The sequence below is a fragment of the Sceloporus occidentalis genome, unplaced genomic scaffold, assembly GCF_023333645.1.
Source record: "Sceloporus occidentalis isolate IW3139 unplaced genomic scaffold, rSceOcc1.0.p SCAF_442, whole genome shotgun sequence".
Classification (NCBI taxonomy): Eukaryota; Metazoa; Chordata; class Lepidosauria; order Squamata; family Phrynosomatidae; genus Sceloporus; species Sceloporus occidentalis.
The window spans coordinates 236,567-264,474 of NW_028317422.1; the positions used below are offsets into that span (position 1 = coordinate 236,567).

General features: G+C 43.0%; 2 protein-coding genes across 2 annotated transcripts; both read right to left on the reverse strand.

The window, feature by feature from the left end:
• Window positions 1-224: 224 nt before the first annotated feature.
• On the reverse strand, window positions 225-4,456 carry LOC149271951 (protein kinase C delta type-like). The gene is made up of 8 exons (XM_089506959.1): window positions 4,451-4,456; window positions 2,406-2,576; window positions 2,113-2,201; window positions 1,792-1,854; window positions 1,210-1,348; window positions 921-1,112; window positions 571-699; window positions 225-353 (listed from the first exon to the last, which is right to left on the reverse strand). Exons 1-8 carry the CDS (start codon window positions 4,454-4,456, stop codon window positions 225-227), a joined length of 918 nt encoding a protein of 305 aa, XP_089363085.1.
• An 8,612-nt stretch (window positions 4,457-13,068) lies between these two features.
• On the reverse strand, window positions 13,069-24,195 carry LOC149271952 (ribosomal protein S6 kinase alpha-3-like). The gene is made up of 15 exons (XM_089506960.1): window positions 24,034-24,195; window positions 23,081-23,251; window positions 22,788-22,876; window positions 22,467-22,529; window positions 21,888-22,026; window positions 21,599-21,790; window positions 21,249-21,377; window positions 20,936-21,052; window positions 15,250-15,420; window positions 14,957-15,045; window positions 14,636-14,698; window positions 14,054-14,192; window positions 13,765-13,956; window positions 13,415-13,543; window positions 13,069-13,197 (listed from the first exon to the last, which is right to left on the reverse strand). The coding sequence occupies exons 1-15, from the start codon at window positions 24,193-24,195 to the stop codon at window positions 13,069-13,071; spliced, it is 1,974 nt and encodes a 657-aa protein (XP_089363086.1).
• Window positions 24,196-27,908: the final 3,713 nt, after the last annotated feature.

Sequence of the window (27,908 nt, forward strand, 5' to 3'; positions counted from 1 at the left end):
TTCCTTCTTGACTCCAAATGGCAATCAGATTTCTCCTTGGATCAACAAGCACTCAACGGCATCTGATGCATTTGTATAATGTACAGATTTCTTAATCATCCTTTCATTCTCCTATTTACAGAAGTTCCCGGTATTATCAGGTATAGAAACTGTACGAAGCACCGATGTTCGTGCTCTTGGTGGGGATCTCAGAGCACAGCAGGTGCAGGTAGAACGGCGAGCGGTTAGCGGCTCACAAAGGAAAAGCCGCGGAACTCCTGTTGTTCTTCCAAAGTCAGTGGCGGCTCTTGTGGATCCCTTGATGGCACCTGCAGGCTCTGGTCCACGTTCCTGGCCAAATGCTCCAGAGATGGCTACAAGAAAGCAGAATTTAAAAAGTCAATGGAGGACAACAAGCATTCTACGATTATGACAATCCGCTTCATATCAGCTTCATATTAGGCAGGTCTGAAATATACCTTTACTAATAAAACTTAATATCTCTGCCTAGAGTAAAACGGTGAGCGCAATATCCATGGTTCCAACTGCCCACACCGTGCACCCTAATGAATACCGTATTTATATACTTACTGTTTGTGGTGTAAATGGTGGGGATACTCTCCCAGCCTCAAGTTCTTCCCAATCGATTCCTCTGAAGAAGGCGTGGGATCTGATGTTTGCCACCATTTGCATGCGAAAAGAGCCAAATTTGTTCAGGAGCTATAAAGAGAAAAAAAGAGGAGTCAGGATGTAAAATGTTCCTCTCCTATGAACCGGACCATATGAAGAAAGGGCAAATTAAGAGTATACGAGGTGTGAATACAAGGGATCTTCTTACATCTATTTTAAAAGTTACCTACTTTAAAGGGAGTCATAATTTAACCCATGCGAAGAAGTAAATTCTTAATACTAAAGACCGCATGCTATCTACTTGTACTCACCATCTGAAGGATGTCTTTTGTGTCGCTACTCAGCCACTCAGGGTACGCGGGTGTTTGGCGCAACACTGAGATCTTCATAGTGTTGTCATCGTCATTAAAATAAAAGGGATATGATCCCGTGACCATTTGGTAAAGGATGACCCCAAATGCCCACCAGTCGACCGAGTGGTTGTAGCTTTGGCCTCTGTACATCTGCAATGAGAAAGGTAGAAGTCGGTTTAATTGTTAAAGTGTCCATACAAAAGAAATAAAACAGATATTGTCAAAAATGTGGAGATCTAATCCTCACCTCTGGTGCAATATAGCCATAAGTTCCAGCATATCCAAAGGCTTTGGCGTCACCAAACATGTTCTCCAGCGCCAGCCCAAAATCAGCTATTCTTATATGGCCGGCGCCGTCCAGCAGGATGTTGTCTGGTTTCAAGTCGCTGTGAAGAGAATCATTTACAGTTACTTATAATGTTGTGTTTGTTAAAGAAACGCAGCTTCACTGATCAAGGACTCCCGGGTAACATTATGGGACTAAGTTAGCCCGTTTGTAGAAACACCTTTCTATTTTGCCCGTTACGTAATAGCGCAGAAGCCCGTGGGATTTTTACATTAATGATGAAACCAGCATATCAAATACTGAAATACAATTCCAAGGCTTTCTACGGATACAGTATCTGGGCATTAGTTTTAAGAGCAGAAAACACATTGTTTCCAAGATAAAAAGTCAATATAAGTATGAGAGAAAGATGGTATGGAGAAGAAGAAGAAGAAGAATTAGAACTTAAACTTTATGCACTGAAAGACATGGAGCCGAGAAAGCTGGAGAAAGAAGACACTGCAATCAATATATATATATATGTAAAGGAAGACTATTAATTACCGATGGATGATGCCATTGTTATGCAGGAACTGCAGGCCGCAGACAATCTCTGCCGCAAGGAACCTGTAAAATAAACATGAAGTTAACCCCAAATAATAAAACTTAAACCATCGTCCTTCCTAGAGCCCTGTGTAATATAATTCCAACCCGGAGATTTTTCTAGCACGATAATAGCTCTTTCTATACTATCACTGTTTATCCTCATACCCCAATCTCACCCCAAGATAAATCTACCCTCTCTTTTCTTGTCTTTAATCCCCCCCCCATGTTATCTCTTCCCCTTCTCCCCATATCTAGCTGGTTATGGTTTTGAATTCTTACCTTGCGGTGTTGATGTCAAGCCGGCCTTTCTCAAGGAGGTCGAATAGGGTCCCTCCACTCAAATACTCCATGACATAACAGAGGTGGTCCTGTTTAAGAAGAAAGGACAATAGAATAGAATGTTACAATGAGGCAGAGAACATTCTAATGACTGTACTCCCAACATAATTAGTTGTTTTTTCAATCATTTCAATCTTACATGATTGTTACATTCATTTGCAAAAAGATTCCTCATGGGTGTTCTAAGAGAATACAGATATTAAAATTCTAAAGAAAGACAATGTTCTAGGTACCTCTGTCTGGAAAGTGGAGACAGCGTGGGTGAGAAACAAGCTGCCTGATGCGATGTTTAAAATGCGGCGCTCCAAGAACACGACCTCCACGCCTGCCTTCAGCATCTTCTGTTTGCTCACCATTTTTACCGCTAGCTTCTGCTCACTGACAGAGTCAGTGGCCAGCAGGACCTGAAGGAAGCACAAAGGTAAATTAGTATGTATGGTGTTTTCTTGAATAAATATAATGGAAGATTTAACAGAAAATGCCCTCCCATGATCAAACATCTGTGAAGACAAATCCTAATGTTGGGATTTCCATGAAGGACTGGAAATTGTGTATTAAAGTAATAATTTCATATCACTTTATCAACACAGTTTCTTAATTATTAGAATGAACTATATCAATTATGAGATATCCTTCAAGATTCCTCCTACTGCTGTGTTGGATCTTTGAATGTCCATTAGTTTTAGAAAGTTATTTGGATCAGAATTTATTATCAGCGTCTACAATACACAGTAAAGATTACAGGTAAATGTTCTAGAAACATAATCCTGTCTCCTAACCCTAATCTTCTTACCCTTCCGTAACCTCCTTCGCCCAGTACACATTGGAAACTAAGCCGGACAAGAGATGTTGGACCGGGTACTGTCAGTCTGGCATGAGATGGTACTAGTGCTTTCTTAGTACTAGGGCAGGTTTCATCACGCGAAGATGATCGTTTTCGCTTTCTGGAACCTGCCTTTTCCTGTTCGGCACTATCATGCTTCTTTCCCTCCCTTGGGGACCCAGATACCCTCCTCTTCTTCTTACAGGGCTCCTGGCAACTCACTGAAATGGGCCTTTTCTTGCCCCTTCCCAGTCCAACTAGTTGGTTAAAACCCTCTTTTATGTGACCGGCTATATTCCAAACAAACAGTAGGAGCGTCTGAAAGAGACCTCCTGGTTGTGTCTGAGCAACAACCTCTTCTACTCCCCGATTAGATGTCTCTGGTGGAACTGGAACATCTTTCGGTGGGCTGCAGCGCTTCCCTGTGGAGACAGACTTTTTTATGCTCTGACTCCTCTCAGGTTTTTTCTGCGGCCTTTTCCGACGCCTCCCTCGGCTCCCGGTTCTTCTCCGCCTTTTAGGCATTATGGACAACGATCTGTCAAAATATTTCTTCGCTACCTTCTCACAGGACAACTGAAGAGAAATGAGGTCCTTTGGCTGCAGCAAGCCAATCTCATCCAGGCTTCATTGTGATGTCATAAAGTGAACAGCATTCTATGACATCATCATCTTCGCATTCTATGACAAAAACAGCCCAGCTACCAAATACGAACGCTACGAATGTTGCTTAAAATCTACCCGATAAACCAATTATAATCTTCTTTAAATTATTTCAAACACCTGTTGCAGGTTTTTTTTTTTACTGGAAAAGGGTTTTTGATGAATTGCTTTTAATCTCATGTGTCTGCTAATCTGGAAATGTAACAGTTTGTATTTTAAAACATGTATTTTATAGTAAGGGCAGTAGATTCCAGCAATATCATTCACTTTATATTAGACAATATTTAGAATACTTCAACGAACATCACTTGGATTCAGATCCTGCGCTTCATTTTTAGTTTCTTCATCTGGTCTCGTTCACAGTAGAGTAACATCTCTTCTGTGTCTTTGTAGCGCCTGAACAAAATTGTGATTGGTGGCAAACATATTATTATTATTATTATTATTATTATTATTATTATTGATTGTTTAATTTCAAACTGAAAAGAACTCCATTGATGTTCATTAGATGTTCATTGCTCCACCCCCAGGGGAAGGAATGGTCATGAAAGTGGGCGGAGCAGGAGAGATGTCCACCTGCCTCACCTGAATAGCCACCTTTCAATGATATGTTGGAGCTGCATTGGTGGGCAGTTACCCAAGAGTGAGGGGCACTGGCCAAAAACTGGGACTGTTGAGAGATATGGATTTCAGTAGCCAGGAGGTAACGACTCAATAGTTCTGCTAGGGATTTAATGAGTGAAGACCCTACAGAGCGGCCCACTCCAAAACCGACACTAATTCAGTTCTGACCGTCATTTATCCAGCTTTAAAACAGAAGAATTATTATGATTATTAAGATTTATTATCTATGGCAGAAGGTTAGCTTAATAAACTCCACGAGTCTTTCATTATTCCTACATGGAAAAGAAGAGTTATGAAAGAAAGCAAACTCATTTAAGAAGACAAAATGTCATTCTTTAATGATATGTTACAACAGTGATCATTATAGATAGATCTTTATTTTACAGAGATGGTGGCAGATACCTGGAAAAGCTTCCCAGCAGAAAAGGTAGAGGCTAATACAATGAGGGGTTTGAAACACACATGGGGTAGGATCATTGGCATCTCCAACTTTCATATATAGGGTTTAAAAGGCATTTCAGGAGGGAGAGTGGCATATAGGGGGTTAAAGGCATATCAGGGAGGCAGAATGGCATATAGGAGGGTATAAGGCATATCAGGGAGGCAGAGTGACAAGCCTGGGGGCAGATGTGCATAACTCGAGGGGCAGGTTGCCAAATAAAAGGAAATAAAAACAAAAAACATATTTCAATCATAGCTTTTATTAAATATGAAAAAATACTTTACATGAATTAATATTTACTGGTAAAACTTTTTTCCTATAGGGTCGTCTTATTTTCTGGCTTTTTCTTTTTTCCTAAATTAATATTCAGATTCTGGGGGGACTTCTTATAATCAAGGTCACCTTATCGAGCAAATACGGTGTGTGTTTGTATGTGTGTGTGTATATATATATATATATATATATATATATATATATACAATAGACATGCATTTTTAACTGCATGATATGTGCTTTTCTCTTTGAAGTAAAGGCATTGATGGAATTATGATTTTAAAATAATCGCTGAACTGCTGATATATATATATATTTATATATATTAGACCCTGCTGCCGATATATATATAAATATTAGCCCTGCTGCCAATATATATAAATATTAGCCCCTGCTGCCAATATATATATATATATATATATATAAATATTAGCCCCTGCTGCCAATATATATATATATATATATATATGTCAATATTAGCCCCTCCTGCCAATATATATCAATATTAGCCCCTTGTCTCGTAGTCTTTATTGTTTACAGTTGAGAACCATGCAAGGGTACATGGCGGGGCATATTGTTACCTTGCCGGCGGTTCCAGCGTTGCCGCGAGCAGGGGAGCCGAGACGCAGCCCGCGCGTTCAGCCCCCTGCTCGTTCTGTTCGCGGGAAGACGCGTTGTGGTCCGTCCGGCCGTTAGACGCGCGCCCCCGTGTGGTGATCTAAGGTTAGACCGGACGCGCGTCTCAGCAGCATGAATATTTATGCCGCGTCTTAAAGGGGTACTTATCTCTTTTCCTCCTCCCCCTAATTTAGGGGGTAGGAGGATCCTGAGCTAGAGGACTATTTAAACCTTCAGTCTGCATGTACCCCTTGCCTGTGATAGTGCCTTTATTGCCTTCACTAGCGTCCCAGAATCTTATTTGCCTTTTCGTTGCCTGAACTTTGCTTGAACCTGACCATCCGTTGTTTGCTGCCTGCCCTGACCTCTGCTCGTGACCCCGACTATCCGTTGTCTGCTGCCTGCCCCGACCTCTGCTCGTGACCCCGGCTATCCTTTGTTTGCCGCCTGTCCTGACCTCTGCTTGTGACCCCGACTATCCGATTGCCAGCTCCTAGTACCATCTGGTTATTCCTGTACTGCTCGTCATCACCGCTTGGGGGCGCCTTTCCTTGTACTGCAGCGTGGATCCACAGCCTGAACCACCGTTAGTGACAGTATCACAGGCCCTTCATATGGATCCCGCAGACTTGGCAAGGATGTCCAACCGACAAGACAGACAGGATCAAGTTCTAGCTGCTCACGCTTCTCAACTCCAATCCTTGGAACGGAAGTTAGACGATGTTGCAGACTTACTAAGATCTATGGCCACAAACTTGTCTCCGTCCATCTCGCAGGGGGCATCATCTGATTCTGCTCCTCCTGTTCCGGGGCCAAGTACTGCTGTTCCAGCTCCCAAGATGCCATTACCTGACAAATTTTCGGGTGATCCTCAAGAGTGTCGTGGGTTCCTCAATCAGTGCGCCCTACATTTCCGGGCACATCCTCATACTTTCTCCTCTCATTGCAACAGAGTGACTTTTATTATAAACTTACTAAAAGGAGAAACATTGGCGTGGGTATCACCTTTACTTGAACAGAGCTCACCCATTTTGGAAGACGCAGACGCCTTTATCGCATCATTTCGTGCTGTGTTTGATGCTCCTGGGAGACGTGAAGCCGCTGAATCCAATCTTATGGAACTGCAACAGGGCAGGAGAACTGTGGCCCAGTACGCCGTTGAATTTCGTACTTTGGCGTATGAGACAGACTGGAATGTCAGCTCCCTGAAAGCTGCCTTTCGCAGGGGTTTGAACGAATCCATAAAGGATGCACTCACCTATCGTGAAATTCCCCATGATCTGGAGAATCTGATCACATTATGTCTACGGTTGGAGGCCAGAGGTCAGGAGAGAAAATTTGAACGTGACCGAGAACGTGATCGTAGGCCACGTCAAGTTAGGCCTTGGATCAGACACCCTACTCCTGCACCTGCACCTACTGAATCTGCAGCTGCTGTGGCAGAGCCTATGGAGATCCGTCCTGTGCTTCATTTATCCGTGGAAGAGAAACAATGCCGCAGATCTTTGGGACTGTGTTTATATTGTTGACAAAAAGGACATTTGATTTTTGCCTGCCCTAGGAAATCGGGAAACGCCAGAACTTAGTGGAGGCCGGAGGTGCTTCACTAAGTGCTACTGTTGCTTCACCTCCTCAGTCACCAAGACTTTTAGTTCCCATCAAGCTGCAGTGGACAGGCCACCAAGTGGCCACCCAAGCTTTCATTGATTCGGGTGCGGCTGGAAATTTTATAGACAAGGGTTGGGCCCTGGAACACAGTATACCCTTACTGCCCAGGACTCAGAAAACCTCTATTACGGCATTAGATGGCTCTCCTCTAGGAACCGGGATTGTGTCCCTCCAAACCGAGACCATTGGTGCCATCATTGGGATACTCCACTCTGAAGAAATACGGTTTGATGTGTTATCCAGTCCTCATATTCCCATCATCCTGGGAATGTCGTGGTTACAACAACATAATCCCAGCATCGACTGGAGAGAAGGACAGATTCTGGCATGGAGTAAAGAATGTTTAAAGAACTGTTGCAGCACTCCTACTAAATTAAATCTTATGCTCGAAGTACCTGCTCAGGATCCACGCCATCTTGTACCCCCTCAGTATTGGGAGTATTTAGATGTTTTTTCAAAGAGAAAAGCTGAAACCTTACCTCCTCATCGGGCGTATGACTGTAAGATACAATTGTTGCCTGGCACCAATCCACCTAAGGGACATACATATCCATTATCCCATCCGGAGAATCAAGCCTTGGCCCAGTACATAGAAGAAAGTTTACAGAAAGGGTTCATCAGACCTTCCGCATCACCAGCAGGAGCAGGCTTCTTTTTTATTTCCAAGAAAGATGGATCCTTGCGCCCCTGCATTGATTACAGGGGGTTTAAATAAAATTACCATAAAAAACAAGTATCCGCTTCCCCTCATTACAGAACTTTATGATCAGCTGAAAGACGCTACTATCTTCACGAAACTAGATCTGCGAGGGGCCTACAATCTGATTAGAATCCAAGAGGGGGACGAATGGAAGACCGCGTTCAATACGAGATATGGACATTATGAATATCTTGTGATGCCTTTCGGGCTATGCAATGCCCCAGCCGTGTTCCAGAGCTTCGTGAACGATATCTTCCGTGATATGTTGTTATCACATGTTATGGTCTACCTCGATGACATTCTCATTTATTCTAAAGATTTGGAAGAGCATCGGCAACATGTTAACCAGGTGCTACAAAGATTAAGAGAACATTCCCTATTTGCCAAAGTCGAGAAGTGCGAGTTTGAGTGCGACAAGGTGAAGTTTCTAGGATATATTATTTCTGCTGGGCAGCTGGAGATGGATCCAGGCAAGATAACGGCCATCCAAGATTGGGAAGAACCTTCTGACATTAAAGGCATTCAACGATTCGTAGGGTTCGCCAATTATTATCGTCGCTTTATTCGCAATTTTTCCCAGATCATCTCTCCCATAATTGCACTCACTCGGAAGGGGTCGAATCCAAAGTCTTGGACCCCTGAAGCTCGAAATGCTTTTGGAAGATTGAAGTTGGCCTTTACAACTGCCCCTATCCTACAACGTCCCAATCCAGACTTACCGTTTACCCTGGAAGTTGATGCGTCTGAGACCGGGGCTGGGGCCATTCTATCTCAGAGAGACCAAATTTCGAATCGTCTACATCCCTGTTCCTATTTTTCGAAGGCTTTCTCTTCAGCGGAACAAAATTATGACATAGGGAACCGGGAGTTGCTGGCTATTAAATTAGCGTTAGAAGAATGGCGACATCTGCTTGAGGGGACTGAAATTCCCATTACCATTCTTACAGACCATAAGAACTTGGTGTACATAGAAAAGGCCAAGAGACTCAATCCACGTCAGGCTCGATGGGCATTATTCTTCACACGGTTTAATTTTACCATTTCCTTTCGGCCGGGTTAAAAAAATACAAAGGCTGATGCGCTGTCCAGAAGACACGAGGCGCCTAATGTGGAAACGTCGGTCGAACCTATAATCCCTCCTACGAAAATAATTGCCACGATACACAGCACTCTCATGTGGCACATCTCTAAATCACAGACACCCCGTCCCAGAGGACAAATTCCTCCGCCTGGGAGACTTTATGTGCAACCCCGTTTCCGTAAAGCCATTTTGTCCTGGGGTCATGCCTCTCCGGTAGCGGGTCACCGGGGAACTCGGAACGTTAAATTTCTTTTGCAGAAGACTTTCTGGTGGCCTACTATGATACGTGACATATCTGAATTTGTGCAAGCATGTACTATTTGCGGTCATAATAAAACCCCTCATACCAGACCGGCAGGGTTATTATGTCCGTTGCCTGTTCCAGATCGGCCATGGCAACACATAGCCATGGATTTTGTCACGGACCTGCCTCCTTCTCAAGGCCATACGACTATTTTAGTAGTGGTTGATTTATTCAGCAAGCAAACACATTTTATCGCTCTAGCTAAACTTCCATCTGCCAGTACATTAGCGGACACCTTCATGAGAGAGATCATAAGACTACATGGAGTTCCGCAAATCATCATTTCGGACAGAGGGTCACAATTCATCTCGAAATTCCGGAGAGCGATGTGTAAACTGATGGGAATCGAGTTGCATTTTTCATCATCCCATCATCCTCAATCTAATGGGCAAGCTGAGAGAACTAATCAAGTACTTAAGCAATATCTTAGAATGTATGTCTCGGAGGATCAGTCCGATTGGTCGACACTTTTGCATCTTGCGGAATGGTCCTACAACTGCTCTTATCATGAAGCACTACAGATGTCCCCATTCAAGGCGGTTCACGGTTATGAACCGGCACTCTGGCCTGAAGAAACCAGTTCTACGGGGGTACCTGCAGCTGAAGCTCAATTTCAAGTTTTACGTGACCATTGGGCACTTATTTCGGAACAGTTGAAGCAGACTAAGATTTTGCAGAAGAAGACCGCTGATAAGTCTCGATCCAAAGGGCCGGTGCTCAACCCAGGAGACTATGTGTGGCTTTCCACGAAATATCTTCACCTCCAGCAAGCCGCCCGAACTTTAGGACCTAAGTATATTGGTCCATATAAAATTAAAACAAAAATTAATCAAGTTACTTATTCTCTGGTTCTGCCTAAAACACTGCGCATTAATAATGCGTTTCATATTTCTTTATTAAAACCGGTAATTAGAAATCAATTTTCCCCCACGGTTCGTACTCCTGATCCGGTAATAGTCCAAGGTGACGAAGAATATGAAGTACAAACCATCTTAGATTCTAGAAAGAAACAGGGGAGACTGCAATACTTTATTAGATGGAAGGGATACGGTCCTGAGGAGAGTTCCTGGGTCCCGTCCTCTGATGTCCATGCTCCAGCCAAGATTCGTGCCTTTCATAGGAAATTCCCCCAGAAACCGGCTCCTAATCGCCAGGATGGCGCTTGTAGACAGGGGGGTACTGTTACCTTGCCGGCGGTTCCAGCGTTGCCGCGAGCAGGGGAGCCGAGACGCAGCCCGCGCGTTCAGCCCCCTGCTCGTTCTGTTCGCGGGAAGACGCGTTGTGGTCCGTCCTTCCGTTAGACGCGCGCCCCCGTGTGGTGATCTAAGGTTAGACGGGACGCGCGTCTCAGTAGCATGAGAGCAGTTCGCGCATGCGCGAACGGCTATCTCATGAATATTTATGCCGCGTCTTAAAGGGGTACTTATCTCTTTTCCTCCTCCCCCTAATTTAGGGGGTAGGAGGATCCTGAGCTAGAGGACTATTTAAACCTTCAGTCTGCATGTACCCCTTGCCTGTGATAGTGCCTTTATTGCCTTCACTAGCGTTCCAGAATCTTATTCGCCTTTTCGTTGCCTGAACTTTGCTTGAACCTGACCATCCGTTGTTTGCTGCCTGCCCTGACCTCTGCTCGTGACCCCGACTATCCGTTGTCTGCTGCCTGCCCCGACCTCTGCTCGTGACCCCGGCTATCCTTTGTTTGCCGCCTGTCCTGACCTCTGCTTGTGACCCCGACTATCCGATTGCCAGCTCCTAGTACCATCTGGTTATTCCTGTACTGCTCGTCATCACCGCTTGGGGGCGCCTTTCCTTTTACTGCAGCGTGGATCCACAGCCTGAACCACCGTTAGTGACACATATGCTGCTCTGACTGGGTGAATTGGGCTATACTCCCTGGTCCTGCTTTTACTCCCGTGTTGGTCCTGTCTAACGTTTGGGGTAACGCGCTATAATCGCATTTCCCGGCGGTGTATGCTGAGTTTTCGCTTTGGAATAAGAGAACAGGATCTGGCGGGGGTATCCAGTCGGGGTCTCAAGCCTCATGACTGGTAATGTTTTGTAAAGCGTGGGGCAAAAAAATAATTCACGGCGTCGATTGCACGGCTTTTGCAATTTGGCTACAGGAACACTGCTGGGAAAAATCAAATTTCCATTCAGCAGCTTCCCCCGAGGACAGGAATACCCCACATGAAGGGGCAAAAACATTCTGTATACACTACACCATGCTATGGATTGGTGAGCAGCACAGGGGGGTTGGGGCAAAAATACACAGAATTGGGAATGTTTTTTTGTTGTTTTTATTCCAGAAAATATAATGAAGTGATGTAAATGACTCTATAAATATAAATTGGCGATTCCCGCCTTGATGTACTCCAGATATCAGTGAACAGGAAGGAACATAACCCCAGGCTGAGCGGCGGATCTTCAAGAACTAACAGAGGTATCTTCAATCAGGGCCAAGTCCTTCGGGAGACAGTTTAATGTCCCCGACAGCCGGCCCGCAGAAGAGTGCGTACGAACCTTATGGAAAAGCTGCGGCTCCCTTACTCCCCCGCGGTGCGACGACTCTAGACACTGATTGGCTACTTCAAGCAGCCAATCAGTGAAATCAATGGAATGCTTTCCGCACGTCATGGACACGTCATTAAAGCAGGATTTGTTATTTGGTGCCACTCGATAGGATTATGACTCCTGAATTTAAGACGAGACCAACGACTGATTAAGATCTCAAAAGTGGACAGACTAGACGGGGTCAAATGGGTCTGATCTGACAACAAATTCTGTTTCTAGATGTTGAGAGACGCAAAATCACAAACCTTTGTATGTTGGCCTTCTCGAGTACGCCAGTTTCATACAGATAAATATTATTATCCAAATGGCTTTTTATTAATTGGTTCTAATTAGTTTTTTTTTATATTATAAATAAAGCAACCAACGAGACAAAAACTTTATTGGTTTCCATGGTATAAGAATATTTTTAAACTGTTGCACCAGAATTTTTCTTTTAAAACCATGATATTGTCATTTCCTTTTCCGGAGGGCCGGCCAGTCATCCTATTTGGCCAGTCGTAATGATTGGCTATAATACACCCTATGAAATATATGCAATATATGTGATTGTCATGGAATACTTGAAAAAAGGTCTTTGCTTAAAGTGCCAGAAAAAGCCAATAACTAGCAGTCTGTAAATGACTTCATGTTCTCTGTGATGTGCAGATAATGATTGAGCTGACAAGTTTCTTTTATAATAAATGTAACGAGCGTCTTGGAGCGCAAAGGCAAAACTCAAATGTATTCGGTACGAGAAATAAGCATTCAACTTGAATCACTTAATATTTCAGAAAGTTCTCTAGATGGTTATTTATTTGTTTGTACGGGTAAAGAAGTGTTTCACCCGTTTGATGAACTTGATCCAAAAGAAGGCAAAAAACCCCTTATGTCAGCAATTTCCAATTGTGCTTTCAATGGGGAAAAAATTCCTTCTTGACTCCAAATGGCAATCAGATTTCTCCTTGGATCAACAAGCACTCAACGGCATCTGATGCATTTGTATAATGTACAGATTTCTTAATCATCCTTTCATTCTCCTATTTACAGAAGTTCCCGGTATTATCAGGTATAGAAACTGTACGAAGCACCGATGTTCGTGCTCTTGGTGGGGATCTCAGAGCACAGCAGGTGCAGGTAGAACGGCGAGCGGTTAGCGGCTCACAAAGGAAAAGCCGCGGAACTCCTGTTGTTCTTCCAAAGTCAGTGGCGGCTCTTGTGGATCCCTTGATGGCACCTGCAGGCTCTGGTCCACGTTCCTGGCCAAATGCTCCAGAGATGGCTACAAGAAAGCAGAATTTAAAAAGTCAATGGAGGACAACAAGCATTCTACGATTATGACAATCCGCTTCATATCAGCTTCATATTAGGCAGGTCTGAAATATACCTTTACTAATAAAACTTAATATCTCTGCCTAGAGTAAAACGGTGAGCGCAATATCCATGGTTCCAACTGCCCACACCGTGCACCCTAATGAATACCGTATTTATATACTTACTGTTTGTGGTGTAAATGGTGGGGATACTCTCCCAGCCTCAAGTTCTTCCCAATCGATTCCTCTGAAGAAGGCGTGGGATCTGATGTTTGCCACCATTTGCATGCGAAAAGAGCCAAATTTGTTCAGGAGCTATAAAGAGAAAAAAAGAGGAGTCAGGATGTAAAATGTTCCTCTCCTATGAACCGGACCATATGAAGAAAGGGCAAATTAAGAGTATACGAGGTGTGAATACAAGGGATCTTCTTACATCTATTTTAAAAGTTACCTACTTTAAAGGGAGTCATAATTTAACCCATGCGAAGAAGTAAATTCTTAATACTAAAGACCGCATGCTATCTACTTGTACTCACCATCTGAAGGATGTCTTTTGTGTCGCTACTCAGCCACTCAGGGTACGCGGGTGTTTGGCGCAACACTGAGATCTTCATAGTGTTGTCATCGTCATTAAAATAAAAGGGATATGATCCCGTGACCATTTGGTAAAGGATGACCCCAAATGCCCACCAGTCGACCGAGTGGTTGTAGCTTTGGCCTCTGTACATCTGCAATGAGAAAGGTAGAAGTCGGTTTAATTGTTAAAGTGTCCATACAAAAGAAATAAAACAGATATTGTCAAAAATGTGGAGATCTAATCCTCACCTCTGGTGCAATATAGCCATAAGTTCCAGCATATCCAAAGGCTTTGGCGTCACCAAACATGTTCTCCAGCGCCAGCCCAAAATCAGCTATTCTTATATGGCCGGCGCCGTCCAGCAGGATGTTGTCTGGTTTCAAGTCGCTGTGAAGAGAATCATTTACAGTTACTTATAATGTTGTGTTTGTTAAAGAAACGCAGCTTCACTGATCAAGGACTCCCGGGTAACATTATGGGACTAAGTTAGCCCGTTTGTAGAAACACCTTTCTATTTTGCCCGTTACGTAATAGCGCAGAAGCCCGTGGGATTTTTACATTAATGATGAAACCAGCATATCAAATACTGAAATACAATTCCAAGGCTTTCTACGGATACAGTATCTGGGCATTAGTTTTAAGAGCAGAAAACACATTGTTTCCAAGATAAAAAGTCAATATAAGTATGAGAGAAAGATGGTATGGAGAAGAAGAAGAAGAAGAATTAGAACTTAAACTTTATGCACTGAAAGACATGGAGCCGAGAAAGCTGGAGAAAGAAGACACTGCAATCAATATATATATATATGTAAAGGAAGACTATTAATTACCGATGGATGATGCCATTGTTATGCAGGAACTGCAGGCCGCAGACAATCTCTGCCGCAAGGAACCTGTAAAATAAACATGAAGTTAACCCCAAATAATAAAACTTAAACCATCGTCCTTCCTAGAGCCCTGTGTAATATAATTCCAACCCGGAGATTTTTCTAGCACGATAATAGCTCTTTCTATACTATCACTGTTTATCCTCATACCCCAATCTCACCCCAAGATAAATCTACCCTCTCTTTTCTTGTCTTTAATCCCCCCCCCATGTTATCTCTTCCCCTTCTCCCCATATCTAGCTGGTTATGGTTTTGAATTCTTACCTTGCGGTGTTGATGTCAAGCCGGCCTTTCTCAAGGAGGTCGAATAGGGTCCCTCCACTCAAATACTCCATGACATAACAGAGGTGGTCCTGTTTAAGAAGAAAGGACAATAGAATAGAATGTTACAATGAGGCAGAGAACATTCTAATGACTGTACTCCCAACATAATTAGCTGTTTTTTCAATCATTTCAATCTTACATGATTGTTACATTCATTTGCAAAAAGATTCCTCATGGGTGTTCTAAGAGAATACAGATATTAAAATTCTAAAGAAAGACAATGTTCTAGGTACCTCTGTCTGGAAAGTGGAGACAGCGTGGGTGAGAAACAAGCTGCCTGATGCGATGTTTAAAATGCGGCGCTCCAAGAACACGACCTCCACGCCTGCCTTCAGCATCTTCTGTTTGCTCACCATTTTTACCGCTAGCTTCTGCTCACTGACAGAGTCAGTGGCCAGCAGGACCTGAAGGAAGCACAAAGGTAAATTAGTATGTATGGTGTTTTCTTGATTTAATATAATGGAAGATTTAACAGAAAATGCCCTCCCATGATCAAACATCTGTGAAGACAAATCCTAATGTTGGGATTTCCATGAAGGACTGGAAATTGTGTATTAAAGTAATAATTTCATATCACTTTATCAACACAGTTTCTTAATTATTAGAATGAACTATATCAATTATGAGATATCCTTCAAGATTCCTCCTACTGCTGTGTTGGATCTTTGAATGTCCATTAGTTTTAGAAAGTTATTTGGATCAGAATTTATTATCAGCGTCTACAATACACAGTAAAGATTACAGGTAAATGTTCTAGAAACATAATCCTGTCTCCTAACCCTAATCTTCTTACCCTTCCGTAACCTCCTTCGCCCAGTACACATTGGAAACTAAGCCGGACAAGAGATGTTGGACCGGGTACTGTCAGTCTGGCATGAGATGGTACTAGTGCTTTCTTAGTACTAGGGCAGGTTTCATCACGCGAAGATGATCGTTTTCGCTTTCTGGAACCTGCCTTTTCCTGTTCGGCACTATCATGCTTCTTTCCCTCCCTTGGGGACCCAGATACCCTCCTCTTCTTCTTACAGGGCTCCTGGCAACTCACTGAAATGGGCCTTTTCTTGCCCCTTCCCAGTCCAACTAGTTGGTTAAAACCCTCTTTTATGTGACCGGCTATATTCCAAACAAACAGTAGGAGCGTCTGAAAGAGACCTCCTGGTTGTGTCTGAGCAACAACCTCTCCTACTCCCCGATTAGATGTCTCTGGTGGAACTGGAACATCTTTCGGTGGGCTGCAGCGCTTCCCTGTGGAGACAGACTTTTTTATGCTCTGACTCCTCTCAGGTTTTTTCTGCGGCCTTTTCCGACGCCTCCCTCGGCTCCCGGTTCTTCTCCGCCTTTTAGGCATTATGGACAACGATCTGTCAAAATATTTCTTCGCTACCTTCTCACAGGACAACTGAAGAGAAATGAGGTCCTTTGGCTGCAGCAAGCCAATCTCATCCAGGCTTCATTGTGATGTCATAAAGTGAACAGCATTCTATGACATCATCATCTTCGCATTCTATGACAAAAACAGCCCAGCTACCGAATACGAACGCTACGAATGTTGCTTAAAATCTACCCGATTAACCAATTATAATCTTCTTTAAATTATTTCAAACACCTGTTGCAGGTTTTTTTTTTAACTGGAAAAGGGTTTTTGATGAATTGCTTTTAATCTCATGTGTCTGCTAATCTGGAAATGTAACAGTTTGTATTTTAAAACATGTATTTTATAGTAAGGGCAGTAGATTCCAGCAATATCATTCACTTTATATTAGACAATATTTAGAATACTTCAACGAACATCACTTGGATTCAGATCCTGCGCTTCATTTTTAGTTTCTTCATCTGGTCTCGTTCACAGTAGAGTAACATCTCTTCTGTGTCTTTGTAGCGCCTGAACAAAATTGTGATTGGTGGCAAACATATTATTATTATTATTATTATTATTATTATTATTGATTGTTTAATTTCAAACTGAAAAGAACTCCATTGATGTTCATTAGATGTTCATTGCTCCACCCCCAGGGGAAGGAATGGTCATGAAAGTGGGCGGAGCAGGAGAGATGTCCACCTGCCTCACCTGAATAGCCACCTTTCAATGATATGTTGGAGCTGCATTGGTGGGCAGTTACCCAAGAGAGAGGGGCACTGGCCAAAAACTGGGACTGTTGAGAGATATGGATTTCAGTAGCCAGGAGGTAACGACTCAATAGTTCTGCTAGGGATTTAATGAGTGAAGACCCTACAGAGCGGCCCACTCCAAAACCGACACTAATTCAGTTCTGACCGTCATTTATCCAGCTTTAAAACAGAAGAATTATTATGATTATTAAGATTTATTATCTATGGCAGAAGGTTTGCTTAATAAACTCCACGAGTCTTTCATTATTCCTACATGGAAAAGAAGAGTTATGAAAGAAAGCAAACTCATTTAAGAAGACAAAATGTCATTCTTTAATGATATGTTACAGCAGTGATCATTATAGATAGATCTTTATTTTACAGAGATGGTGGCAGATACCTGGAAAAGCTTCCCAGCAGAAAAGGTAGAGGCTAATGCAATGAGGGGTTTGAAACACACATGGGGTAGGATCATTGGCATCTCCAACTTTCATATATAGGGTTTAAAAGGCATTTCAGGAGGGAGAGTGGCATATAGGGGGTTAAAGGCATATCAGGGAGGCAGAATGGCATATAGGAGGGTATAAGGCATATCAGGGAGGCAGAGTGACAAGCCTGGGGGCAGATGTGCATAACTCGAGGGGCAGGTTGCCAAATAAAAGGAAATAAAAACAAAAAACATATTTCAATCATAGCTTTTATTAAATATGAAAAAATACTTTACATGAATTAATATTTACTGGTAAAACTTCTTTCCTATAGGGTCGTCTTATTTTCTGGCTTTTTCTTTTTTCCTAAATTAATATTCAGATTCTGGGGGGGACTTCTTATAATCAAGGTCACCTTATCGAGCAAATACGGTGTGTGTTTGTATGTGTGTGTGTATATATATATATATATATATATATATATACAATAGACATGCATTTTTAACTGCATGATATGTGCTTTTCTCTTTGAAGTAAAGGCATTGATGGAATTATGATTTTAAAATAATCGCTGAACTGCTGATATATATATATATATATTTATATATATTAGACCCTGCTGCCGATATATATATAAATATTAGCCCTGCTGCCAATATATATAAATATTAGCCCCTGCTGCCAATATATATATATATATATGTCAATATTAGCCCCTCCTGCCAATATATATCAATATTAGCCCCTTGTCTCGTAGTCTTTATTGTTTACAGTTGAGAACCATGCAAGGGTACATGGCGGGGCATATTGTTACCTTGCCGGCGGTTCCAGCGTTGCCGCGAGCAGGGGAGCCGAGACGCAGCCCGCTCGTTCAGCCCCCTGCTCGTTCTGTTCGCGGGAAGACGCGTTGTGGTCCGTCCTTCCGTTAGACGCGCGCCCCCGTGTGGTGATCTAAGGTTAGACGGGACGCGCGTCTCAGTAGCATGAGAGCAGTTCGCGCATGCGCGAACGGCTATCTCATGAATATTTATGCCGCGTCTTAAAGGGGTACTTATCTCTTTTCCTCCTCCCCCTAATTTAGGGGGTAGGAGGATCCTGAGCTAGAGGACTATTTAAACCTTCAGTCTGCATGTACCCCTTGCCTGTGATAGTGCCTTTATTGCCTTCACTAGCGTTCCAGAATCTTATTTGCCTTTTCGATGCCTGAACTTTGCTTGAACCTGACCATCCGTTGTTTGCTGCCTGCCCTGACCTCTGCTCGTGACCCCGACTATCCGTTGTCTGCTGCCTGCCCCGACCTCTGCTCGTGACCCCGGCTATCCTTTGTTTGCCGCCTGTCCTGACCTCTGCTTGTGACCCCGACTATCCGATTGCCAGCTCCTAGTACCATCTGGTTATTCCTGTACTGCTCGTCATCACCGCTTGGGGGCGCCTTTCCTTTTACTGCAGCGTGGATCCACAGCCTGAACCACCGTTAGTGACACATATGCTGCTCTGACTGGGTGAATTGGGCTATACTCCCTGGTCCTGCTTTTACTCCCGTGTTGGTCCTGTCTAACGTTTGGGGTAACGCGCTATAATCGCATTTCCCGGCGGTGTATGCTGAGTTTTCGCTTTGGAATAAGAGAACAGGATCTGGCGGGGGTATCCAGTCGGAGTCTCAAGCCTCATGACTGGTAATGTTTTGTAAAGCGTGGGGCAAAAAAATAATTCACGGCGTCGATTGCACGGCTTTTGCAATTTGGCTACAGGAACACTGCTGGGAAAAATCAAATTTCCATTCAGCAGCTTCCCCCGAGGACAGGAATACCCCACATGAAGGGGCAAAAACATTCTGTATACACTACACCATGCTATGGATTGGTGAGCAGCACAGGGGGGTTGGGGCAAAAATACACAGAATTGGGAATGTTTTTTTGTTGTTTTTATTCCAGAAAATATAATGAAGTGATGTAAATGACTCTATAAATATAAGTTGGCGATTCCCGCCTTGATGTACTCCAGATATCAGTGAACAGGAAGGAACATAACCCCAGGCTGAGCGGCGGATCTTCAAGAACTAACAGAGGTATCTTCAATCAGGGCCAAGTCCTTCGGGAGACAGTTTAATGTCCCCGACAGCCGGCCCGCAGAAGAGTGCGTACGAACCTTATGGAAAAGCTGCGGCTCCCTTACTCCCCCGCGGTGCGACGACTCTAGACACTGATTGGCTACTTCAAGCAGCCAATCAGTGAAATCAATGGAATGCTTTCCGCACGTCATGGATACGTCATTAAAGCAGGATTTGTTATTTGGTGCCACTCGATAGGATTATGGCTCCTGAATTTAAGACGAGACCAACGACTGATTAAGATCTCAAAAGTGGACAGACTAGACGGGGTCAAATGGGTCTGATCTGACAACAAATTCTGTTTCTAGATGTTGAGAGACGCAAAATCACAAACCTTTGTATGTTGGCCTTCTCGAGTACGCCAGTTTCATACAGATAAATATTATTATCCAAATGGCTTTTTATTAATTGGTTCTAATTAGTTTTTTTTGATATTATAAATAAAGCAACCAACGAGACAAAAACTTTATTGGTTTCCATGGTATAAGAATATTTTTAAACTGTTGCACCAGAATTTTTCTTTTAAAACCATGATATTGTCATTTCCTTTTCCGGAGGGCCGGCCAGTCATCCTATTTGGCCAGTCGTAATGATTGGCTATAATACACCCTATGAAATATATGCAATATATGTGATTGTCATGGAATACTTGAAAAAAGGTCTTTGCTTAAAGTGCCAGAAAAAGCCAAACGGTTAATGTAAGGTTTAAATATCTTGAAATGACCCCCCAATAACTAGCAGTCTGTAAATGACTTCATGTTCTATGTGATGTGCAGATAATGATTGAGCTGACAAGTTTCTTTTATAATAAATGTAACGAGCGTCTTGGAGCGCAAAGGCAAAACTCAAATGTATTCGGTACGAGAAATAAGCATTCAACTTGAATCACTTAATATTTCAGAAAGTTCTCTAGATGGTTATTTATTTGTTTGTACGGGTAAAGAAGTGTTTCACCCGTTTGATGAACTTGATCCAAAAGAAGGCAAAAAACCCCTTATGTCAGCAATTTCCAATTGTGCTTTCAATGGGGAAAAAATTCCTTCTTGACTCCAAATGGCAATCAGATTTCTCCTTGGATCAACAAGCACTCAACGGCATCTGATGCATTTGTATAATGTACAGATTTCTTACTCATCCTTTCATTCTCCTATTTACAGAAGTTCCCGGTATTATCAGGTATAGAAACTGTACGAAGCACCGATGTTCGTGCTCTTGGTGGGGATCTCAGAGCACAGCAGGTGCAGGTAGAACGGCGAGCGGTTAGCGGCTCACAAAGGAAAAGCCGCGGAACTCCTGTTGTTCTTCCAAAGTCAGTGGCGGCTCTTGTGGATCCCTTGATGGCACCTGCAGGCTCTGGTCCACGTTCCTGGCCAAATGCTCCAGAGATGGCTACAAGAAAGCAGAATTTAAAAAGTCAATGGAGGACAACAAGCATTCTACGATTATGACAATCCGCTTCATATCAGCTTCATATTAGGCTAATAAAACTTAATATCTCTGCCTAGAGTAAAACGGTGAGCGCAATATCCATGGTTCCAACTGCCCACACCGTGCACCCTAATGAATACCGTATTTATATACTTACTGTTTGTGGTGTAAATGGTGGGGATACTCTCCCAGCCTCAAGTTCTTCCCAATCGATTCCTCTGAAGAAGGCGTGGGATCTGATGTTTGCCACCATTTGCATGCGAAAAGAGCCAAATTTGTTCAGGAGCTATAAAGAGAAAAAAAGAGGAGTCAGGATGTAAAATGTTCCTCTCCTATGAACCGGACCATATGAAGAAAGGGCAAATTAAGAGTATACTAGGTGTGAGTACAAGGGATCTTCTTACATCTATTTTAAAAGTTACCTACTTTAAAGGGAGTCATAATTTAACCCATGCGAAGAAGTAAATTCTTAATACTAAAGACCGCATGCTATCTACTTGTACTCACCATCTGAAGGATGTCTTTTGTGTCGCTACTCAGCCACTCAGGGTACGCGGGTGTTTGGCGCAACACTGAGATCTTCATAGTGTTGTCATCGTCATTAAAATAAAAGGGATATGATCCCGTGACCATTTGGTAAAGGATGACCCCAAATGCCCACCAGTCGACCGAGTGGTTGTAGCTTTGGCCTCTGTACATCTGCAATGAGAAAGGTAGAAGTCGGTTTAATTGTTAAAGTGTCCATACAAAAGAAATAAAACAGATATTGTCAAAAATGTGGAGATCTAATCCTCACCTCTGGTGCAATATAGCCATACGTTCCAGCATATCCAAAGGCTTTGGCGTCACCAAACATGTTCTCCAGCGCCAGCCCAAAATCAGCTATTCTTATATGGCCGGCGCCGTCCAGCAGGATGTTGTCTGGTTTCAAGTCGCTGTGAAGAGAATCATTTACAGTTACTTATAATGTTGTGTTTGTTAAAGAAACGCAGCTTCACTGATCAAGGACTCCCGGGTAACATTATGGGACTAAGTTAGCCCGTTTGTAGAAACACCTTTCTATTTTGCCCGTTACGTAATAGCGCAGAAGCCCGTGGGATTTTTACATTAATGATGAAACCAGCATATCAAATACTGAAATACAATTCCAAGGCTTTCTAAGGATACAGTATCTGGGCATTAGTTTTAAGAGCAGAAAACACATTGTTTCCAAGATAAAAAGTCAATATAAGTATGAGAGAAAGATGGTATGGAGAAGAAGAAGAAGAATTAGAACTTAAACTTTATGCACTGAAAGACATGGAGCCGAGAAAGCTGGAGAAAGAAGACACTGCAATAAATATATATATATATGTAAAGGAAGACTATTAATTACCGATGGATGATGCCATTGTTATGCAGGAACTGCAGGCCGCAGACAATCTCTGCCGCAAGGAACCTGTAAAATAAACATGAAGTTAACCCCAAATAATAAAACTTAAACCATCGTCCTTCCTAGAGCCCTGTGTAATATAATTCCAACCCGGAGATTTTTCTAGCACGATAATAGCTCTTTCTATACTATCACTGTTTATCCTCATACCCCAATCTCACCCCAAGATAAATCTACCCTCTCTTTTCTTGTCTTTAATCCCCCCCCCATGTTATCTCTTCCCCTTCTCCCCATATCTAGCTGGTTATGGTTTTGAATTCTTACCTTGCGGTGTTGATGTCAAGCCGGCCTTTCTCAAGGAGGTCGAATAGGGTCCCTCCACTCAAATACTCCATGACATAACAGAGGTGGTCCTGTTTAAGAAGAAAGGACAATAGAATAGAATGTTACAATGAGGCAGAGAACATTCTAATGACTGTACTCCCAACATAATTAGCTGTTTTTTCAATCATTTCAATCTTACATGATTGTTACATTCATTTGCAAAAAGATTCCTCATGGGTGTTCTAAGAGAATACAGATATTAAAATTCTAAAGAAAGACAATGTTCTAGGTACCTCTGTCTGGAAAGTGGAGACAGCGTGGGTGAGAAACAAGCTGCCTGATGCGATGTTTAAAATGCGGCGCTCCAAGAACACGACCTCCACGCCTGCCTTCAGCATCTTCTGTTTGCTCACCATTTTTACCGCTAGCTTCTGCTCACTGACAGAGTCAGTGGCCAGCAGGACCTGAAGGAAGCACAAAGGTAAATTAGTATGTATGGTGTTTTCTTGATTTAATATAATGGAAGATTTAACAGAAAATGCCCTCCCATGATCAAACATCTGTGAAGACAAATCCTAATGTTGGGATTTCCATGAAGGACTGGAAATTGTGTATTAAAGTAATAATTTCATATCACTTTATCAACACAGTTTCTTAATTATTAGAATGAACTATATCAATTATGAGATATCCTTCAAGATTCCTCCTACTGCTGTGTTGGATCTTTGAATGTCCATTAGTTTTAGAAAGTTATTTGGATCAGAATTTATTATCAGCGTCTACAATACACAGTAAAGATTACAGGTAAATGTTCTAGAAACATAATCCTGTCTCCTAACCCTAATCTTCTTACCCTTCCGTAACCTCCTTCGCCCAGTACACATTGGAAACTAAGCCGGACAAGAGATGTTGGACCGGGTACTGTCAGTCTGGCATGAGATGGTACTAGTGCTTTCTTAGTACTAGGGCAGGTTTCATCATGCGAAGATGATCGTTTTCGCTTTCTGGAACCTGCCTTTTCCTGTTCGGCACTATCATGCTTCTTTCCCTCCCTTGGGGACCCAGATACCCTCCTCTTCTTCTTACAGGGCTCCTGGCAACTCACTGGAATGGGCCTTTTCTTGCCCCTTCCCAGTCCAACTAGTTGGTTAAAACCCTCTTTTATGTGACCGGCTATATTCCAAACAAACAGTAGGAGCGTCTGAAAGAGACCTCCTGGTTGTGTCTGAGCAACAACCTCTCCTACTCCCCGATTAGATGTCTCTGGTGGAACTGGAACATCTTTCGGTGGGCTGCAGCGCTTCCCTGTGGAGACAGACTTTTTTATGCTCTGACTCCTCTCAGGTTTTTTCTGCGGCCTTTTCCGACGCCTCCCTCGGCTCCCGGTTCTTCTCCGCCTTTTAGGCATTATGGACAACGATCTGTCAAAATATTTCTTCGCTACCTTCTCACAGGACAACTGAAGAGAAATGAGGTCCTTTGGCTGCAGCAAGCCAATCTCATCCAGGCTTCATTGTGATGTCATAAAGTGAACAGCATTCTATGACATCATCATCTTCGCATTCTATGACAAAAACAGCCCAGCTACCGAATACGAACGCTACGAATGTTGCTTAAAATCTACCCGATTAACCAATTATAATCTTCTTTAAATTATTTCAAACACCTGTTGCAGGTTTTTTTTTTTACTGGAAAAGGGTTTTTGATGAATTGCTTTTAATCTCATGTGTCTGCTAATCTGGAAATGTAACAGTTTGTATTTTAAAACATGTATTTTATAGTAAGGGCAGTAGATTCCAGCAATATCATTCACTTTATATTAGACAATATTTAGAATACTTCAACGAACATCACTTGGATTCAGATCCTGCGCTTCATTTTTAGTTTCTTCATCTGGTCTCGTTCACAGTAGAGTAACATCTCTTCTGTGTCTTTGTAGCGCCTGAACAAAATTGTGATTGGTGGCAAACATATTATTATTATTATTATTATTATTGATTGTTTAATTTCAAACTGAAAAGAACTCCATTGATGTTCATTAGATGTTCATTGCTCCACCCCCAGGGGAAGGAATGGTCATGAAAGTGGGCGGAGCAGGAGAGATGTCCACCTGCCTCACCTGAATAGCCACCTTTCAATGATATGTTGGAGCTGCATTGGTGGGCAGTTACCCAAGAGAGAGGGGCACTGGCCAAAAACTGGGACTGTTGAGAGATATGGATTTCAGTAGCCAGGAGGTAACGACTCAATAGTTCTGCTAGGGATTTAATGAGTGAAGACCCTACAGAGCGGCCCACTCCAAAACCGACACTAATTCAGTTCTGACCGTCATTTATCCAGCTTTAAAACAGAAGAATTATTATGATTATTAAGATTTATTATCTATGGCAGAAGGTTAGCTTAATAAACTCCACGAGTCTTTCATTATTCCTACATGGAAAAGAAGAGTTATGAAAGAAAGCAAACTCATTTAAGAAGACAAAATGTCATTCTTTAATGATATGTTACAACAGTGATCATTATAGATAGATCTTTATTTTACAGAGATGGTGGCAGATACCTGGAAAAGCTTCCCAGCAGAAAAGGTAGAGGCTAATACAATGAGGGGTTTGAAACACACATGGGGTAGGATCATTGGCATCTCCAACTTTCATATATAGGGTTTAAAAGGCATTTCAGGAGGGAGAGTGGCATATAGGGGGTTAAAGGCATATCAGGGAGGCAGAATGGCATATAGGAGGGTATAAGGCATATCAGGGAGGCAGAGTGACAAGCCTGGGGGCAGATGTGCATAACTCGAGGGGCAGGTTGCCAAATAAAAGGAAATAAAAACAAAAAACATATTTCAATCATAGCTTTTATTAAATATGAAAAAATACTTTACATGAATTAATATTTACTGGTAAAACTTCTTTCCTATAGGGTCGTCTTATTTTCTGGCTTTTTCTTTTTTCCTAAATTAATATTCAGATTCTGGGGGGGACTTCTTATAATCAAGGTCACCTTATCGAGCAAATACGGTGTGTGTTTGTATGTGTGTGTGTATATATATATATATATATATATATATATATACAATAGACATGCATTTTTAACTGCATGATATGTGCTTTTCTCTTTGAAGTAAAGGCATTGATGGAATTATGATTTTAAAATAATCGCTGAACTGCTGATATATATATATATATTTATATATATATATTAGACCCTGCTGCCTATATATATATAAATATTAGCCCTGCTGCCAATATATATAAATATTAGCCCCTGCTGCCAATATATATATATATATATATGTCAATATTAGCCCCTCCTGCCAATATATATCAATATTAGCCCCTTGTCTCGTAGTCTTTATTGTTTACAGTTGAGAACCATGCAAGGGTACATGGCGGGGCATATTGTTACCTTGCCGGCGGTTCCAGCGTTGCCGCGAGCAGGGGAGCCGAGACGCAGCCCGCGCGTTCAGCCCCCTGCTCGTTCTGTTCGCGGGAAGACGCGTTGTGGTCCGTCCGGCCGTTAGACGCGCGCCCCCGTGTGGTGATCTAAGGTTAGACGGGACGCGCGTCTCAGCAGCATGAATATTTATGCCGCGTCTTAAAGGGGTACTTATCTCTTTTCCTCCTCCCCCTAATTTAGGGGGTAGGAGGATCCTGAGCTAGAGGACTATTTAAACCTTCAGTCTGCATGTACCCCTTGCCTGTGATAGTGCCTTTATTGCCTTCACTAGCGTTCCAGAATCTTATTTGCCTTTTCGTTGCCTGAACTTTGCTTGAACCTGACCATCCGTTGTTTGCTGCCTGCCCTGACCTCTGCTCGTGACCCCGACTATCCGTTGTCTGCTGCCTGCCCCGACCTCTGCTCGTGACCCCGGCTATCCTTTGTTTGCCGCCTGTCCTGACCTCTGCTTGTGACCCCGACTATCCGATTGCCAGCTCCTAGTACCATCTGGTTATTCCTGTACTGCTCGTCATCACCGCTTGGGGGCGCCTTTCCTTTTACTGCAGCGTGGATCCACAGCCTGAACCACCGTTAGTGACAGTATCACAGGCCCTTCATATGGATCCCGCAGACTTGGCAAGGATGTCCAACCGACAAGACAGACAGGATCAAGTTCTAGCTGCTCACGCTTCTCAACTCCAATCCTTGGAACGGAAGTTAGACGATGTTGCAGACTTACTACGATCTATGGCCACAAACTTGTCTCCGTCCATCTCGCAGGGGGCATCATCTGATTCTGCTCCTCCTGTTCCGGGGCCAAGTACTGCTGTTCCAGCTCCCAAGATGCCATTACCTGACAAATTTTCGGGTGATCCTCAAGAGTGTCGTGGGTTCCTCAATCAGTGCGCCCTACATTTCCGGGCACATCCTCATACTTTCTCCTCTCATTGCAACAGAGTGACTTTTATTATAAACTTACTAAAAGGAGAAACATTGGCGTGGGTATCACCTTTACTTGAACAGAGCTCACCCATTTTGGAAGACGCGGACGCCTTTATCGCATCATTTCGTGCTGTGTTTGATGCTCCTGGGAGACGTGAAGCCGCTGAATCCAATCTTATGGAACTGCAACAGGGCAGGAGAACTGTGGCCCAGTACGCCGTTGAATTTCGTACTTTGGCGTATGAGACAGACTGGAATGTCAGCTCCCTGAAAGCTGCCTTTCGCAGGGGTTTGAACGAATCCATAAAGGATGCACTCACCTATCGTGAAATTCCCCATGATCTGGAGAATCTGATCACATTATGTCTACGGTTGGAGGCCAGAGGTCAGGAGAGAAAATTTGAACGTGACCGAGAACGTGATCGTAGGCCACGTCAAGTTAGGCCTTGGATCAGACACCCTACTCCTGCACCTGCACCTACTGAATCTGCAGCTGCTGTGGCAGAGCCTATGGAGATCCGTCCTGTGCTTCATTTATCCGTGGAAGAGAAACAATGCCGCAGATCTTTGGGACTGTGTTTATATTGTGGACAAAAAGGACATTTGATTTTTGCCTGCCCTAGGAAATCGGGAAACGCCAGAACTTAGTGGAGGCCGGAGGTGCTTCACTAAGTGCTACTGTTGCTTCACCTCCTCAGTCACCAAGACTTTTAGTTCCCATCAAGCTGCAGTGGACAG

What these genes read in the sequence shown, in the direction of transcription:
- LOC149271952 (XM_089506960.1), bottom strand. Translation starts at nt 24,195, where the DNA reads ATGCCTAAAAGGCGGAGAAGAACCGGGAGCCGAGGGAGGCGTCGGAAA. An exon ending in AACAATGGCATCATCCATCG is followed by an intron (nt 14,193 to 14,635) that starts GTAATTAATAGT and finishes TTCTCTTCACAG; the next exon opens with CGACTTGAAACCAGACAACA. An exon ending in CACCATTTACACCACAAACA is followed by an intron (nt 13,198 to 13,414) that starts GTAAGTATATAA and finishes GCTTTCTTGTAG; the next exon opens with CCATCTCTGGAGCATTTGGC.
- LOC149271951 (XM_089506959.1), bottom strand. An exon ending in AACAATGGCATCATCCATCG is followed by an intron (nt 1,349 to 1,791) that starts GTAATTAATAGT and finishes TTCTCTTCACAG; the next exon opens with CGACTTGAAACCAGACAACA. An exon ending in CAAAAGACATCCTTCAGATG is followed by an intron (nt 700 to 920) that starts GTGAGTACAAGT and finishes TTCTCTTTATAG; the next exon opens with CTCCTGAACAAATTTGGCTC.